Below are 18408 nucleotides of genomic sequence, written 5' to 3'. Positions count from 1 at the left end.
TTGTCTCCTCATCCTGGCTCCTCCTGATTCCCCTTCGGGCGCCGTTCATCTGTCGGCAGATACCGGTCCAAGAACCTGAGTTCTGGGAGAATCTGTGTGTGCTCGGAGTTTTGCTTTAATTGTATCAAGTTGTATCACTGTGTAGACGTTTGTGCTTCTCTTCCAGGTCTGCAGGTCTTTGATCCGACTCTTATGGATCCATGTTGTTGTTTCTTCTACAGCACACAGACAGAAGTTAAGCTTCCTGTTCAGTTTCCAGACATTTCTTCCAATAATGTGTAGACTGTTCTGGAAACCCACCAACAACAATACATCAATATGCAAGAATTGTACTGAAAATGTTGTCGTGTAAGTAAATTCTGTCTACATAAACCTGAGAACGTACACACACTTTATGGGATGTCTACCTTGTTCCTACATATGGGCTATAGACGTCTGGACTGCAGCGATCTTTGTCAGAATACAGGTGGGAGGGAAATAAACCTGCCTGATCTTCATGATTGAGTCCCGGTCGCTGGTCCTGAAACGTCCCGACCCCTGACCCCCTGCATGCGTCTATAAGGGAACTTTAGAGTGAGCGTTTCCTGACTGAACCACGTGTGGGAGAGAGGCGGCTGGCGTGTGTTATTGAATGTAAACAGCTGATCAAACTGGCTTTTCTAAGGCCACAACTACCAATGTCGAGAGAGAGAGAGAGAGAGAGAGAGAGAGCGAGAGAGAGAGAGGGTGTGGTGTTTACCTGGAGGAGGTGAGCCCCGAGGTGCAGCTCGAACATGTCGCTGGCCAGAGAACGAGCAGAACGTCTCACTGCAGAAAGAGAGAGAGAGGAGATGATGCACATCATCATCATCATCATCATCATCATCATCATCAATACCGCAGACAAATCTCCATATTCAAAGCCGTTCCTTCCGTATGAAAAGGACGAAGAGGCCGTGGTGTGAAACATGTTCCGTGTTTCTTTAGAGTAGAAACTGAATTCTATGGTTTGTTTTGTTTAATGGAGGAAGAAGAAGAAGAGTTCAATCAAACATACAGCACATATCTCTGGTTAAAGTTTAATGAGCGTCAGACGAAAGCAGCTATGATGTCTCATGTGGACGTATGCTTTAATGAAGACGATGAGGAAGACGAGGAGAAGGGAAATGCATGGAAAGGAGCAGGAGAGACACATCTCACTCAAACAGACGTCAAAAAGGCCAGAGGTGGTAACGTGACGTGAGAGCCGACGGTACCTTTCATGAATATGCTCACAGAGAAGCACCAGACACGTATAAACACACACGTACACACACACGCGTAAAGGCAGACGCACGTAGGTAGCCTCTGCCTCAGCACTCTTAATGCATCCCAAACACTATCAGAGCTGCTCCGGTGCCAAAGTGCTGCTGTTTGCCGAGGCAATTACAATACAAATAGAGTTGGAGGTGGTTAGGCAGAGGGTGTGTGTGTGTGTGTGTGTGTGTGTGTGAGAAGATCGGGGGGCGGCAGCAGGAAAATGAGAAAACACTGAGGAAGGCGAGAGCGATCACGCCGCCACGAGGGGCCGCGGTGACGTGGAAGATTAATTTAGCAATCAGCCACGTTTACTGTTTTACGTCAGAAAGAGTGTGTGACGCCGTGTGCTCACCTGCGAGTGTGTGCGAGCGTAAAAGTACTGACCTGTGTGAGAACTAATCTCATTCCAACAGGGCTGCTTTTGAACACAATGTTCCCATCCAGCAAAGACAAACTGAGTGCGTACGCAAAGTGTGTGTGTATGTGTTCTGAATTTGTGTATCTACGTCTGTTTGTGAGTGTGTGAGAGAGAGAGAACACAGTGTTGTGCAATTACGTTTGTGTATATGTCTGTGTGTGTGTGTGTGTGTGTGTATGTGACGTTAAGGATCATCGGATATGTGTGTGTGTGTGTGTGTTGCTGCGAGGCTGAGGGAAATCAATACGCGTTATGACAGGAAAATGAAAGCGCTGCTCTGGGTTACAACTGAACACAGAGGGAGGTTCAGGACACACACACACACACACACACACGAATATATATTGCCCAGCTGCCTGCTTGTGATGTCGGCTTGGTGAATAAGAGAGGGAGGCATTCCATTAGAGCTATGGACACACACACACAGACACACACACACACACAGCAAAGAAATCTCATGCACATAACGAAACAACACTGAGGCAACAAGCCCCCCGATTAAACAACACCAAACTGTGCACACACACACATAAATACAGAGTTGCAGGACAAAGCCACAGTGGCATTGTGTGTGTGTGTGTGTGTGTGTGTGTGTTTGTGTGTGTGTGTGTGTGATTGGGGTCCCCCTCTCCCCCCCCCCTCGTGTGACAGAGTGTGAATATAAATAAGGCGAGTCCATTCAGGGCCATGAAAGGGGGTCTGAGACTGGGACCCTTCAGCCCAGCCAGTGACTGCAGGGGGGATGGGGGGACCACCTCGCCCTCTCTCTCTCTCTCTCTCTCTCTCTCTCTCTCTCTCGCTCGCTCGCTCTCATCAGGCTCCCCAGTGGGAAGGATCTGTAGGAGCTGGAGCACTGGGGATGAGTGGGGGGGGGATTTTGCGATGTAAAGAAGAATATACACACACACACACACACGCACACACACGCACACACAAGCAAACACCCACGCTCACACACAGTCATGTTTCTTTGCTCACTATATTCACAATTGAAGAGAAATACATGGAGTGTGTGTATGACCTGAACTTAGTGCCCCACATTCCTGGAGAAGCAGAAGTGGTGGTGTGTGTGTTTGTGTGTGTTTGTGTGTGTGTGAGTGTGAGTGTAGTGATCAGTACTGCTGAGTAGTGTCAGAGGGGCAAAGGAAATGCTAGATGTGACACCTGGGGGTTGGGGGGGGGGGGGGGGGGGGGGGGGGGGGGGGGCTGACGGATGAGTCTACACACACACACACACACCAACACACACAAACACACACACAAATACACAGAGGAGCATTTATTAAAGGCTGCCACAGTACAATGGGGCGGCCAGGAAACCAAATCACTGGACCTGGTGTGTGTGTGTGTGTGTGTGTGTGTGTGTGTGTGTGTGTGTGTGTGTGTGTGTGTGTGAGTGAGAGTCTCAAAGCGGTGTTGGTATCTCACTCTAAGAACAAAGATCCTTCTGTAGTGGTGCTGTGAACGCCTACTTCCATGTATGCGTGTGTGTGCGTGTGTGTGTGTGTGTGTGCGCGCGAGTGTGTGCACAGCACTGCATGACGCTGTTTGTGCTATAAAATATTAAAAACTTAAATTTCTGTGGATTAAAACCATCAATTGTAAGTGAATTTATAATGAGGCTGCAGAAAATACTGATTTCCGATTTGTTACACTGCAATTGAAGGAAGGAATTGCAAAATCGGCATACGAGGAGGAGATTGTACGATTATACCATGATTACAAATTTAATGAATTGATTTTACAATCCTATAATCACTCATCTGTCACTCATCCTAATCTGGCTATTTGTTGTTGCCCATTTGGAAAACCAGGAAATACTTTAAACGGTACTCAGTTGACACCCAGCAGACCAGTGTCTCCTTGTGTACCTGTGTGGTGTTTCTGTACACGTTGTGTGTGTATGTGTGTGTGTGCACGTGGAACCTTTGATAGCCGCTTTCTGTCACATTCCCATTTCATTAGCTTCCTAAGAGCGGCGTCGAGGTTTAATTTCATTGCAGGAGCGGGAGACAGAATGGGACGGCGGGCGATCGGACACGTTAATTATAGTCTGACTCGCAGGTCAATTCTCGGGGTCTCCCCAGCGCTCCAGCAGAAGAAAAGACAGAAATTTCATTTGAATGATTTTCATTATACGTCTGTCTAATACATAATTTAGTCTCAGTTAAGTCCACCAGCAATGGGACTACACACACACACACGCACACACGCGCCGTCTACCTCTCCTCCCCCACAGTGTCAACCTTTTTTAACCAGGTTAGGATGTTGCCATAGGAACCAAACAGATAACAGACTTCTTCTTCAGCCGCCCCTCCGCCTCCTTTGTCTCTCAACTTCGTCTCCCAGCCGCTGCTTCAAAACAGGAGTCTGATCACCTGCCAAGTTGTTTACTACCGTCCGCCGTGACGTTTCTGCCGCTCGGGAGAGTGAGTGACCCTAATCGCGCCGTCCCTTCTCTGGCACAATTATCTTCTCGCTCTGACATCCATCTCTCCATCTCTTCCTCTGTCTCTCTCTCTCTCTCTCTCTCTCGCCTCCCTCGCTCCTTTTGCGGTCGAACGTAATTTGAGTGCAATTAAGTTCCCTTAAAAGCCCCAGCTGCTTTAAACGCTGTGAATTAGAGGGGAGGCAGACATGAGCGTGGCAGAGGAGAGAGGTGAGGGGCGGGAGAACGAGGCAACAAGAGAGGGAAAGAGAGAGAGAGAGAGAGAGAGAGCTAGAGTGGAGGCAGAGTGAAAGTCAATGTCAGCGGCGTGAGGCAGATTAACAGAGTAACAGAGAGGTGTGTTTGACCTCAGCAACACAGACAGTAAAACACTCCAGCAGGGCCTCACTGCCGTCACACAGTTGTCATCCTACTGTACCTAGCAGACTTGTAGTGTGATTCCTGTCCACACCTGCGGCTTGACAAAAAGGCCGGCAGTCACAATATCCGAAGTAAGGAGAACCTCAGAACGCTCAAAGTTTACACATTTGTAAGGGTTGTGTCGTCTGAACTTATTCGGAGCAAAAACGATAAAGAAGATTTGGGGAGTTAAAGGTAGAGAACAAGGCTGCGAAAAGGCTAGAAAATAAGACTTGAAGTATCAAATTTAAGGCTTTTTGTTATTGGTTCAAGTTTTTATGATCAAGCCTTTATTCGTTTAGTCTATAAAATGCCAATTCTGCTGGCAAACAAATAGTTCCTATTCCAATTTGTCTATCCCCAAAACCATACCGATGTGGAAAAAGGAACGCTGATGTCATTATGAAACAACCAGCAGAATCGGCTGGACGCATTTCAACGCGGAAACTAACAAAATGAGCCACAACACAAAGCGACAGAAACTTTGTGACGAAAAAGTGACGTACAGAAATTCGAGAAGTAGGGCAGATCAGATGGCCCGGGACCATGAGGTCACCGGCATAAATCGTTATATCTAACTCAGTATAAACAGAGTTCAGAGGAAACTTTGGTCGCTGAAACAGAACCTAAACATTCACAAAGGAAGAAGACAAAACCAAAGGTGAATTGACTCGATATAGAGAGAGGTCCTGAAATATAAATGATCTCAAATAAAAGGGTTTAGTCCTTGAATATGCTGTGCAAATAGGTACACACACACACACACACACACAGCCATGAACACACCGAATGGGAATGAACATCTCTGGGTCATTTTACTTTCCTGCCTTCAGCCTTTCCTTTTCGTTTGCTCCTTCCTTCCATAATTTGTCCCTCTCCTCCTCCTCTCTCTCTCCTTCTCTCTTTCCCTCTCTCTCTCTCTCTCTCTGTGAAGGTCATGCAATTGATTTTCCTCTGTCTATTCATTTTTCAAGACTGGCTTTGAAACGTGGGAAGCAGACAAAAGCCACACCGCCCCTCCCCTGCACTCCATCCTCCTCCTCCTCCTCCTTCCCCTCCACCTTCCTCCCCTCTCTGCTGCCCCTCGTCCATCCAAAGCACTCGGACAAGAGGCTGTGTGGAGGAATGCAACCGAGGGAGGAGGAGGAGGAGGAGGAGGAGGAGGTTGCCACAGTAATTCCACTCTCTCCTCACACTCCTTCCTCCCCTCTTTATTTATTCCTACATTTGTCCCTTTCTCTCTTCAGCCCTTCCTCCTCTATCCTCCTCCTCTCAGCTGGATCCCTGACCACATTCCACTAACGGAATTAAAGCCATGCATCACACTTAAAACCCTGCCAGTGCATTGTGGGTAGACTTGTTCAAACTGATGTCCAAATTAGCATGGCGTTTGCTGCCGCCGCGGCCCCGCTGAGACGGTGCGACTGGCTTCCACCAATTTCCAGACATTTAATAAAACATTCCCGCTATCGGATCCTGAGATTAATCACGCTAATCGTTAGCGTCCATCTGATCTGATGGAGGGAAAGCTAAAGGACGGCGTGCAGCTAATATTAAAATCACTAATAAAATTCAGAAGCTAATATCCTCCGCAGATTTGACTGCATATTGTTTTTGGCGAGCGGCTCACACTTTCAGCGAGTTACTGCAGGGTTCTATACGTTTACAGCTGCAGTTTACATTCGTAGATGACGTCCGGCGGCACGCAAGCGTCTGCTAGGTTCTGTTCAATTTCTGCTTACATCAGTCTACATGCGCAGCATTTTGGCAAGCTACTTTGGATTTGTAGCTTCTCAAGCATCAAGCTACTCGTGATTTCAAGAAGTTCAATTGGCCAATAAAGATCTTATTCTGACAAAAAGTAGCTAACTACATGGAAGCAGCTTCAAGTAGCAAAATAAATTATCTTTTGCTATTTTGTTCTTTAAGCAAATAAGCTGAAAAGTAAAAAACATTTTGAGAAATCTTTTCTGCACCTTCATCAGTATAAAGTTCAGTCTGATTGTTTACTTGTGTACCAGGAGTTCATAGTGAATTGCAGAAGCGTAAACTGGTGAAATGATCAAATAAGAGAAGCTGCAGAGTTTGGAGGAAGGGGAAGAAGGCTTCATCACTGTGAAGATAAAAATACCAATCTAACCAAGTTATTGTTAAACGTAAGAAAATATTTAGTTTTGAGGTTTTGTGAAACGACTTTCCCTTTACTTAAAACGAGCAGATAAAATTAATATTTATACATACAGTTCCAGTTCACACACAGGTCGGTGCAGCTCTTCACACACACACACAAACACACACACACACAGCTGTATTAAACAAACACCACTTTTCAGTCAAGGCCGAGGGAAAACCTGCAGCATGAAGCACCGCCTGCAGAGCGCCAAGGCCAGCGCCCCTATGTGTGAGCCAATGTGTGTGTGCCAGTGTGTGTGAGTCTGTGTATGCAAGCCTGTGTGTGTGAGCCTGTTTGTGCGAGCCTGTGTGTGTGAGCCTGTGTGTGTGAGCACACTGTACAGGCCCATACGCGTGATGATCGACCCCCTCATATTAAATATATATAATTTATATCCTTGATTCTACAGATCAGACGTGGGTGTGTGTGTGTGTGTGTGTGTGCATTAGGACTCCATTCATTTTTTTCTGATGTTTGGTTTATCGTGATATGACACAGTAAACAGTCAAAAGCCTATTATACCGTTCAACCTATTAGGTCTTATCAGAAACACATATTGCTGCAACACACACACACACACACACACAATCACATGCACACACACGCATGCACACACACAACACAATGCTATTAATGTTTTTCTCATATTTCCTCAAATTAGGCAGAAAGAACCAATAACGAAAACAAATACTCTCTCTCTCTCTCTCTCTCTCTCACACACACACACACACACACACACACACCCTTAATTGTAGTTGCATCGTTTCCCCTCTGCAATTAGACAGGCTGTATAATTACACCGTCCTCGTTATATAGTTAATTTCTGTAATTACAAATCTAGCCAATAGTTTCCTCCCTCTTTGTGTTTCATCCATTTCTCTCTTTCTTACACACACACACACACACACACACACACACACACACACACACACACACACAGACACACACACACACACACACACACACACACACACACACACACACACACACACACAAAGTATAAAAACGCATACGTTCTTCTTCACCAGCGGGGGAGGCTGAAGGAAGGGGGGCAAGGGAGTATGTGTGTGTGTGTGCAAAATGTGTAGGATTGCATGCACATGTATGTATACAGACATGTGAGCGAACACGTGGATTGCAGAAGTAATTATGGTCACTAATAGAGGATAATTTTCATGGCGTGTGGCGTCTCATGCTGTGTGTGTGTGTTTGTGTGGGCAGATTACAGCACTGCTGTGCATTGTGATTGATTGTGTGTGTGTGTAACCACACACCAGAAAATATATCAAAGGTTTCTACAAAAGCAGCTCACTTAACATTCAATGACTCTCACTTTTGATCTAATGCACAGTTTAAAGTCTTGACAAAAATAGTGAAAAGGAGTCTGGACTATAGGCCCCGCCCCCTTCTGCCCCCACATCTGTGCCAGAAGTGTGTCGAGGAAATAATTTTCCATAGTATATAAGTTACTGTCATGCATACACGTTGTGTCCAATCAATGACATTTGCCTCACTACTGTGGTAAACTAACTGAAGTGTTTCCATGCCTACAATAAATAGTGAATACATTTTTAAACACCTGGAAACGGGGTTGCACGCTCACTGGAGGTGGATACCTTTTTTCTGGAGGGATAAAAAAAATGCAGTAAAACTCATGGAAACACATTCACCAAATAAGAGAGGCGATAACATGAGTGAAGTGATCCACAGGCACACACACAGAAGGTTTTGATTCCATCTTAAAGCTTTACCAATCTGACATAGACATTCACTGATATACTGTACTTTGATATGAAAAGAATATTTTGAGGTCCAAAAGGTTTAACTTAGCTATCGCTTTTCGTTCACTTTAAGCATTATAGATCATTTATTTCACACAGAAGACACACGAGCTGAGGGGAAATCTTCTGTGTCTGCCTGCCTCCAGGGCTGCAACACTAATACGTTGGAAACCCCACATGACTCAAAAGAAAAACAAATACTCAACTTCTTAAAATTGAACTTAAATCCTTAAAACTGTAATTTCTGCATCTTTCTTTGTGGTTGATTCTCTTTCACTCACATTTGCTGCAGTTGCTGTCTCCCTCCAGCAGAGGGCACCAGGGCGGGTCCCCTTGGTTGGCGAAGGTGCGCATGTGCAGGTAGCTGATGGTGAGCCGGATGACGGAGGCTTTGTCCAGCTGGCTGGTGATGGCGCCGGGCAGAGGCAGCATCTTGGCCAGCTCGAAGAACTCAAAGTTCTCCTTCCCGCGGCGCGAGCGGGCAGCATTACGGGACTTCTCCTTGCGCAGGTTCTGCAGGCTGAGTGGTGGACAGTTTGATGATTGATGAAGACAAAGGGAGGAAGGTGCAGGGAAGAAGAGGTGGAAGAAATGGATAAAACAGATGAAATCAGGGAGGAGTGAAAGCGCTCACAGTGTCTCATAAAGGCCATTTACTGACCACCTGTTGATTGATTTATGCTTTCATATGAACCACCAGGGCATCAATCCAAGAAAACTCATTTCATAAAAACATATAATGGTAACGGCTCCTGCAATTCAACTGAAACAATCTCCATTCTACTCTGATCCATCGCTTGCAGATTGGCCCGGTAATTACAGTCAAACTACCTTTTTCTATCTCGCAGAGCAGAGGCCTAATAATGCCATTTGCTCCAAAATCCATAACACACACACACTCACACACTCACACACAATCTCTCCCCCTTGCTCGTCCCGGGCTGGCGAGCCGCAGCCGTGATTGAGGGATCAATAGGAGAGGGAGGGGCGGCGTGACAGAGGGGGGCCGGGGCTCAGGTAGCCTGTCTCTCTGATTGGGTATTGACTCTCCTCAATGGGGCCTGAGTGGTGGAATTATGTTGTCACAGCCACTTCACAATTTGTGTCGGTGCTGCGCATGAATAAAGTGTGTGTGTGTGTGTGAGCGCGTACACGTGTGTCTATGTGTGTGTGTATGTGTGTGAGGGAGAAGGAGGTAGAGGTGACAGAAGAACCAGCGTTTCTCCTGTGTCGGTGTTGTGATTCTCATTGTAAGAAAGACCACCAGCAATGTGTGTGTGTGTGTGTGTGTGTGTGTGTGTGTGTGTGTGTGCCTGTGTGAACAAAAGAACGAGAAACAACGTAAGGGATATTATATTGTTATCCCTGATGTGTAACCTTATTAACCTTAAGGTCGTATTATCGATTGATATGTGGACACGCATTGTTGTTGTTGTGATTTATTCTATGATAGTCACAACACGTTATCACGCTTAATGTGTGGCGACTCACCAAGTATATGAATCATTTCGAACTGTACATTAAATTCATACTAGAAATGCATTTCCTGAAGAAAATGCACTGCGATTGCCATGGCTGAAAAGTTTTGGCGAATGCTGAAGACTGACTAATGCTTTCTGTACCTCAAAGCATGAAGAAGTTACAAGCAGTTTGAGTGACAGCTAAAGCGCAAATCCTTTGAAGCTGACAATTCTTTATAAACAACAGGTGCAGCCAATTAAGCAGAGACACAGAACTGAGTCAGTGCTAGGGCAGAAAATGACTGAAACCACATGTTGAACAAGTGGCTCTCACACAAGAACTGTAACTGCTATCTGAAAACAGTTTGGAGCGTGAGAACTAAGAGAACTTCCAGAACACAGGGAAGTATTATGGTTGAAAAGATGTAAAAGGTTTTTTCTCAGCTGAAAATAAAACATTGGGCTAGATGAGGAAAATTGAGGACTAGTTTTCCCTTTAAGGCAGAAAGAGCAAAAACTAAACATGTTACAGTTAATATATAGCAAATATTCTGAAAGCTTCCACTGAGAGAAAAAGTCCCATTACCATTACACTGAGCTAGCCTAGCAACTGTGCTGCTACATAAACAATGACAGCAGAGTCAAGCTGGCGACATAGCAGCAGCCTAGCAGTTTAGATTTAAAATAGAATAGTACGTTTACATTGATTGTGAAACGTGACTGGGACGTCTTTCTTGATGTTTATGTTGAAGCCTTGTTGCTTTTTAGTATAAAAACCTTGCACGTTTTCTTGTCAGGTATCAAGAATTGAATGCTATTAACTAGCAGCTAGTCCAATAGTCAGTACTAAAATAATGGATCAGAATTTTACATTACAGAGAGCTCCATTATCTAAACACAATGTGTGTGTGTTTTACGTGAAGGACTTAACATACTAGCTTTTAAATAAGCGAATGCTGAGACATGTGGTGTTGTGCGAAATCGGAAGTTCCCCAGGTTGATTGGGCTCTGATCTGCCCCCTGGTGGATATAAATTTCATCCTTTTAGAATACACAGAGGAGCTATTGGATTTCTCCCTGCTGTTCTGTAAGGTGTGTAAACAATGCAAGTGTGTGTGTGTGAGTGTGTGTGTGTAGCCTCTGTAACATCTCATTATTATACTGCCTCGACCCCAGCCACCAAGAACAATCAATACACACACATTGATTCTGCTTAGTTTTTATATCCGCCCGTAAATGACTGCCCATTAATAATTCCGGCCAAATTTACTTAATCTCCCACTAAGGGGAGCGGATTCACAGCTGTGACAGGCTGGCAGGCGAGTGGCGGAGGGAATAAACTCTGCTGCTGCGTGTGTGTTCCATTCATCGCAAATTCTTCTTCAACCTGCCACTGCGTATAAGAGCGTTATTGCAAGGATTTCACCTTGCCAAGATTAATTCACGGCCATGCACCCAGGCTTATATAGCATCAGCCTTCGTGTGCATGTGTGTGTGTGTGTGTGTGTGTGTGTGTATGTATGTATGTATGTATGTGTGTCTTCCTTCTCACCAGGGCAACGTGGGAGGTTTGGCCAGGAGCCCTTGTAGGAAATCCCACTCCACGCTCACACACTTCCCCTCGCTGACAAACGGCATGGTCGCCATCCTTCTTCCAATGACGCACTGCCGCCGCCGCTGTTAACGAAGGCTCCGATTGGCTGACGAGGTGACAGAATCTGACCTGGAGAACAAAGTACATGATTCAAGATTAGTCACAACAAAAATATAGTTTACAGCGTGAAGAGGTCTTGATTTTGGTTTCTTTGTCAAGTGCTTGTGGTCGTGTTTTAGTTTGTCTGCAGGATTACCGCAAAAGTTATGAACTGAGATTCGCCGAACTTGGCAAGCAGGTTGGATGGGATCCGGGGAAGAATCCATGAAACGTTGGTGCTGATCAGCCTGATATTGGCGCTGTAATGACCACTTCTATGTTTTGGCCTGTAGTTCCCCTTTCTTGGGTCTATCACCCACCATCCATCTAGGCCACACCCATTTTCCATTTACCAAAAAAAGAGTTTCTGGCATCTTCCAACTATTTTAAAATATTGGTACAATTACGCCTGATATAACTCCTACAGAAAGAAAGAAGGAAAGAGAGAAGAGAGGGCTAGAGTGATTCTGTGCGTTCTTTCCCACTTGAAGGTCGGCTGCTGCTCATAGACATGAGACAAAACACTGAGGCTCCTTTAAAGTAACAATTAGCAGGAAGTTACAGATCTCCACTCGTCCCTCAGAGAGAATTCGCCCACTCGAACTTGACTGGAGTCTAAGGCGCACATCTCAAAAGGCGCAACTGACACACACACACACACACATACAAACACACACACACACTCCTCTACGACATCTTCAGCTCCCTCTAGAAGAAGTTGCCAATATTCTTCCTTGTCCAGGGTCCTCATCCATTTCTCTCCCCTCTGAGCTGTGTTGACATTTAAAGGGCTCACGTGGCCCCGAGCGCCATAATGTCGTGCCCTTGGGCCTGAGATGCCCCCTCTCTCTCTTTCTCTGTCTCTCTCCCTCTCCCTCTCTCGCTCCATCCTCCCACCCCCACACGCCTCTCTCGGTCAGCACAATCAACTCAGCGGAGCTTTGCGGTAGCAGTAGAAAATGGATTATGTCTCGAGTCTGAGCATGCCGGCGCTGACCTCGGCTAAGAGGGGTCAGCAGAAGCAGGGCAGGTTCAGCAAATACGGTTTCGCAAAAAACCCGCCTGCTTGGACAGTTTTCAGCTCAGTCAAAGACGGATTCAGCACAGAGAGAATATTTATTAGAGGGGAGATTGGGTCATCCGCTCGCCTTTAGGGTTCTTCTTCTCCATTAAAGCGGCGGAGGGAAGGTGTACATTCATGCCCTGGTCAGACTCCAGCCGGAGTCGGCCATACACACACCTCAGTCAGAGGCGGTATGGATGCACACCCTGTGATTTCTCCTTTAATCGCACAGCGCTTGAGCGTTTTATCTACGCATCCGTGTTATCAAAGCTCACGCTGGACTAAAAGGAATACAGAAAAGAGAAGAAGAAGACTTAGTTTTAAATTCATTCAACCTCATGTTTCACATGAAAGGAAAACAGTCCCATCAAACACCTTATGTTCCATACCTGTCATTCTCAAAACGCTGTTAGTGGAAAACAAGTGACACCTGAAGCGCTGAGAGCTGTGGCAAATATTTCACCCTCACTTGGTTGGGTCCCCTATGCTCTCTGAACACGCTGTTAAAAAACACAAAACTGCTGGATTTTGAGGAAATGTACATCCTAACCAAGTACAGAGTATACCGGAGATGTTTGTGGTTCTCTTACAGGTCTGTTGGTCTTTATATGGACCCTTATGGATCCATGAACACATGTGAAAGCTCTTATATATTAGTTAGATACAAATATGTTCAGGAAGTGGGGCGGCAGTGGCTCAGTCCATAGGGGATTCAGCTTGGGAACCGGAGGGTCGCCGGTTCGAGTCCCGTATGGACCAAGAAAGTGGACAGACAGCTGGAGAGTTGCCAGTTTGCCTTCAGGGCACTGCCGAGGTGCCCTTGAGCAAGGCACCGAACCCCTAACACTGCTCCACGGGCGCCGTATAATGGCTGCCCTGCACCCCCTCTGCGATGCATGTGTTTGTGTGTGTGTGATATGAGGGGGTGCAAGATAGATTTCAATTGCATGCGATTTGCTGTGAATTGCATGAATAGTTAAATACAAATATGTTCAGAAAGTGAACCTGAAGAATTAGTCGATTCATATGGGTCGATTCTAAGGACTACAGACCTGGTAAGTGAATGTGAAACATCTCAGAAATGCTCCAGAAACATTAGCAAACTAGAACCGACACACATTTCCTGAAAACCATGAAATGTAGTATATTGGGCAGCGTTAAGCTTCAAAGCGTCAGTTCACCAGCTACATTTACATTTACATGCACAGCAAACTCTAAACTTGCTTGTTCTGCAATTGAGACAGAAATGCAAGTATACGTACATAACTATACACTTGAGCTTAAGTATGAGTTCAGTCCAGCAGATCATGCAATACACCAACTGTGATCTTTACATAATATGACAGTGTGAGGACCCAATTACGGTGTTGTTTGTATTTATTTCCTTCATGTAAACATACTGATTAAGGCGTGGCTAGATGTTTTATCCATTTACCCTTCATTTCTTAGCAAAATTCCTCTGGTGTATATTTAACTAACTTGAACTGTATTTAGGTATGAGCTCAGAGGATCTTCTCTGTGTATGTGTCTGCATGTTTCTCTACAGCCTCCAGGCAGAGGCCTTCAACGTGTCTCAGCGCTGTTCATGCTCCCTTTTCTTGCTCCCCCGTGTTCCTGTTTCCCTCTTCCAGCCGGCGAGCCCACGCTCCTCAGCCCTGAGCTCCACACACCTGATTCAGCTACCTCAGAGTATATGCAGTGCATACACACACACACCAGCCGGTTCTCCTTTTTTTTCTCCCCTTGCCAGATTGTCTTGTTTGTTCCCAATGTGAGTTCCACTCCTGTTTGTTGTCGTTCTTTGTGAGTTTTAAGTGTTTTCGTTTTCTGGTGCAGTTGGACTCTGCCGTTCTTCTTGTTTAGTCGAGCTGTTTGTTTGTTTGTTTTGTTAATTAGTTTTGTTAATTGACACTCCTGTTCTCCTCTAGCTGTTGCTGGTGATCGAGTCCTCCTCCTTTGTTCTTGTGTTTGTGTGTATTTCTACTGACTGAATATTTTCTCCAAGGTTTAGGATTAGAGCCTCATCCACACTAACAAGGATACATTTGAAAACACAGCTTTTAAAAATCTATTTAGGCCCTCCGTCCACACTAGCAGAATGTTTTCAACGCTCTCCAGACTGGATCAATCTGAAGACGCCGGCTTGGCATTAAATTTAGCTTTAGCACAAAACAAAATGCTTTACAATCACGGCTTCATGTGACGATGGTAAAATGCTAACTACTTCTTCCTTCCAGCTTGCAGCCTGCAGCATTGACATCCTGGTTTTCCTGGAGTCTGGGTGGGAGAGGACAGGAAGGGGCAGAGGCCAGGACGCCGCTGTCCTTACCTCCAGCTAACAACTTCACCTTTGTCACCTTCTCTATCTTGCCTGGATAAATGCACCACATGCCAGATTAGGCTGCGTACAGTAGGACGGCCAGCTCACCGGGAGACACATACAACACACAACACACACACATACGCTCACACATACACACACACACACACACTCCCGTACCTGTATGTTTATCTCTTAATTGACCCTATCTGTCCTTATCTAATCTCTCCCTCCATCTTGCCGTCTGTAGCTATCTCTCCATCTCGCCGTCCGCCTCCCTCTATCTGAACTGACACAGGGCCGTAATGGACGGGGGGGCCTCCACAGTAATTATTCAATCAGCCTCATAACCTTGTCGCAGGTTGGGCCGGCCCATTAATGCACTCGCCCAAATGGACCCCGCCACTTTGACTGCTAATGCCGTGGCTAGCTCGCAAGCACCACCGGCTGAATGTCATCCAGACACAAAGGTGAACGATACAAACTGACACTGCTCAGCTCTTTAACGACACTCGGTTGCTATGGTTACTTGCAGACGTGTATAAATTTAAAGATGCATATACATTTTCATCACCCTGCATGTGTATATGTCTGCAACATTCTCTCAGCTTCTCACACAGGCTGCAGACTGATGTGAGAAGGCACCCGGAAGTTACTTTAGGATAGAGATCCATGAAAAAATACAGAGGTGTCAGGGTCAGAGGTTGAAGGAAACACTTTCTGAGGCAACGGTGAATATATTTGTAAGAAGTGTTCACCTTTTTATATGATTGATTGCATTGAGAAAGCTAAACACACAAACACACACACACACAACCATCCCCTCTCTATGGCAGAGGACTCCACCTTCCACTGCGTCAACTCCGACTACGAAGTTTAAAAGGACTGCAAAAGACTGCATACAATCACATCATTCAGGTCTGTTAGTCAGAGTAACTCACATTCTGGTGTTTACATGTTTGAAGAAATACATAAATTGCAGAAATGAGGCAGGAGATGCAGTCGTCATTTACCTGAACCACAAGTAAGCTTTGTTGTCGACTAATGCTGAAACCGTTTCGCATTTTTTTGAACTACAGCATAATTACAGTTTTAAAAAGCACGTAAGCGTAGAAAGAGCAGAGATTAACAGGAATCAAGTGCGACTGCAGGTGCAATGATCCATATTCATGTGATGAGTGCTGCATGTGTGTAAATATGTGTGTGTCTGTGTGTGTGTGTGAATGCCAATGTGCATATGTGTGTGTGTGTGTGTGTGTGTGTGTGTTTGACACCCTGACCCTACAGAGCCTCCTCCTCTCCTGGCTTGATCTCAGAGAGGAGAGCAATGCGGCGAGTGCTCGCGGCCGCTGTTTGCTTTTCGTCGTCGGGCTGTTCGCTTGGCTCGCGCTCTGTTTATTTTCATCGGGGACGTTTAATTAGGGCCTCCAGCTGTCAGAGGTTCGTTAGCGTGCCCCTCCTCTCCCTTCGCCGCCCCTCCCTGCGGGGAGTCGGGGGCATCAGGCAAATGAACACATTTAAGTCAAACAGCACGCAGACAGACAATAGCTCCGCCGCCATGCCACCAGCTCCCCTAGGCTGAGACACGGTTGTTTTATGCCTCATCTCCTCAGCCCCCGGGGTCCAATACGGAGCCGGGCCAAGACTATGAATGTGGAGGAAGAGGAGCTCACATAGCCCCCCAGAGACAACATGTGCACACTGTGATCACGCGAAGGTGAAGGACACGGATGTAACGCATGTAACAAAGAAGAATGGAAGAGAATAGGGAAGGAGTTCAAGTATCTTGGGATGGCGTTCACGAGCGAGGGCAGGGTGGAGCGGGAGATCGGCCAGCAGATCAGTCGGGTTTCTACGGTGATGCGGACGCCCTGTCGAACTGTCGTGGTGAACCGCGAGCTGAGTCTGAAGGCAACGCTCTCGATTGTTTAGCGTGTGGTTAGAATCTGTATCGACACCAAGCCAGAACCGAGTTTAGTGTTGTGGGTGAGGAGTTCGGACCTTCTTTGTGGTGAAAGGATCGAGCTGATCCTCACCCTGGACGCCACTTGGCCTGTCAGAAGTTAGGGCGGGGGTTTCCAGGCAGGTCCAGGCGGGAGGCGACAACACCTGACCTGGAAAATGCCAGAGAGATCATACATCCCATCTGTCCACGGGAAAACCGAAGAACGTGGACGGGGAGAGGAGAGAAACATACAAGCTACTTTGCATTCAGCTTCAGCGGATACACGGAGGAAACCGAATGAATAGAACAGAACACAGAGAAAATGATAGAATAAAATAAAAAACTTCAAAATGTTTCTTTCCCTTGATACTAGGAGAATAAAGAACATTTTTCACCAAAACTTATTTAAGTTGACATTTGACAATCAAAGGTTTTGGCCGACAGTGACGCGGCGCTCGGCTTTCATTCCGCTCATTTTGTGACTCGAATAAAAGCTCTGCGAGAACTTCATTCTGCCTCGTTCCCTCGCCTCTCTCCTTTAATTATCTCAAACGCAAAAGGTAAAATCGGAGGTCAAGAGAAAACGCAGAGCAAAGATATTCCTGTGAATAATCTGGTGGGGGTTTTTTTCCCTAAAAACCAGATGAACGCTCAATATCGTGGAAGATGTAGAAAACATAGTTGGGAGTAACGTGAGGTGAATATTTGATGGTGCTAGTTTTCTGACTTGCCTTTCATGTTGTTGAGTAGTTGTAAATGAGCGTCTGGAGCGTCCGCGGAGATGAAGCTTGGTATTCTGGTTGGAGGGCTGAAAACTACTTATCATGCATTACGGCCCGGGTCGGACTTCAACATTTGGAAGTCAGAAGACTCGTTAATGTACAATTTTTCAAGCGCTGATCAATCGAGAGCCGCTGGACGTGTAGATCTCTCTCTCTCTCTCTCTTTCGCTCTCTCTCCCTCACTCGCCCTCTCTCTCTCTCTCTCTCTCTCTCTCTCCCTCCACCTCAGCATTCTATATTCCGCCACGCTCGGCATTCTGCTTCCGTATCGGAGCCTCAGCTGCGGTTGACCTTGATAACTCCAGATCATTCCCGACCCAAGGTTCTCTCCAACTCTCAAGGGCCTCGGTGTCCACCCTCCCATCCCCACCCCCCAACCCAGCACCATCGCCTCTCCCATCATCCCCCCCACACCCCCCCACCTTCTTTGCTCCTCCCTTGGCCCCTGCCTGGGTCATTAATTATCTAATGGAATCAATACGGCGTTAGATTGGACCGGAGTGACCCCGCCCGCCCCCAGGTACATCGCGGCGATGATGAGGAGGAAGAGGAGGAGGGTAAGGGAGGGGCGTAAAGGCAGGGTGGGTGTGCAGGGGGGCAATAATGGCCCACGCGAGTGTGGACGGTCCCTAAACTGGAAGAATACG

The 18408-nt window shown here is 46.3% G+C and overlaps 1 protein-coding gene across 1 annotated transcript in view; it reads right to left on the bottom strand.

Annotated features, from left to right (window-relative positions):
- Positions 1-11605, bottom strand: part of npas1 (neuronal PAS domain protein 1) — a 24028-nt gene extending 12423 nt beyond the window's left edge. Inside the window, exons 1-3 of the mRNA XM_076141361.1 lie at positions 11511-11605; positions 8780-9018; positions 740-807 (exon numbers count right to left, since the gene is read on the bottom strand). Coding sequence (XP_075997476.1) covers positions 740-807; positions 8780-9018; positions 11511-11605 — 402 coding nt within the window. The remainder of the gene's footprint in view (positions 1-739; positions 808-8779; positions 9019-11510) is intronic.
- Positions 11606-18408: the final 6803 nt, after the last annotated feature.

The sequence above is a fragment of the Genypterus blacodes genome, unplaced genomic scaffold (genome assembly GCF_046128005.1).
Source record: "Genypterus blacodes isolate CSIRO-AG114 ecotype Tasmania unplaced genomic scaffold, CSIRO-AGI_Gbla_v1 ptg000003l_1, whole genome shotgun sequence".
In the NCBI taxonomy this organism is placed as follows: Eukaryota; Metazoa; Chordata; class Actinopteri; order Ophidiiformes; family Ophidiidae; genus Genypterus; species Genypterus blacodes.
The sequence above is the reverse complement of the archived record's forward strand: the minus strand, read 5'-3'. Positions and strand labels throughout refer to the sequence as shown.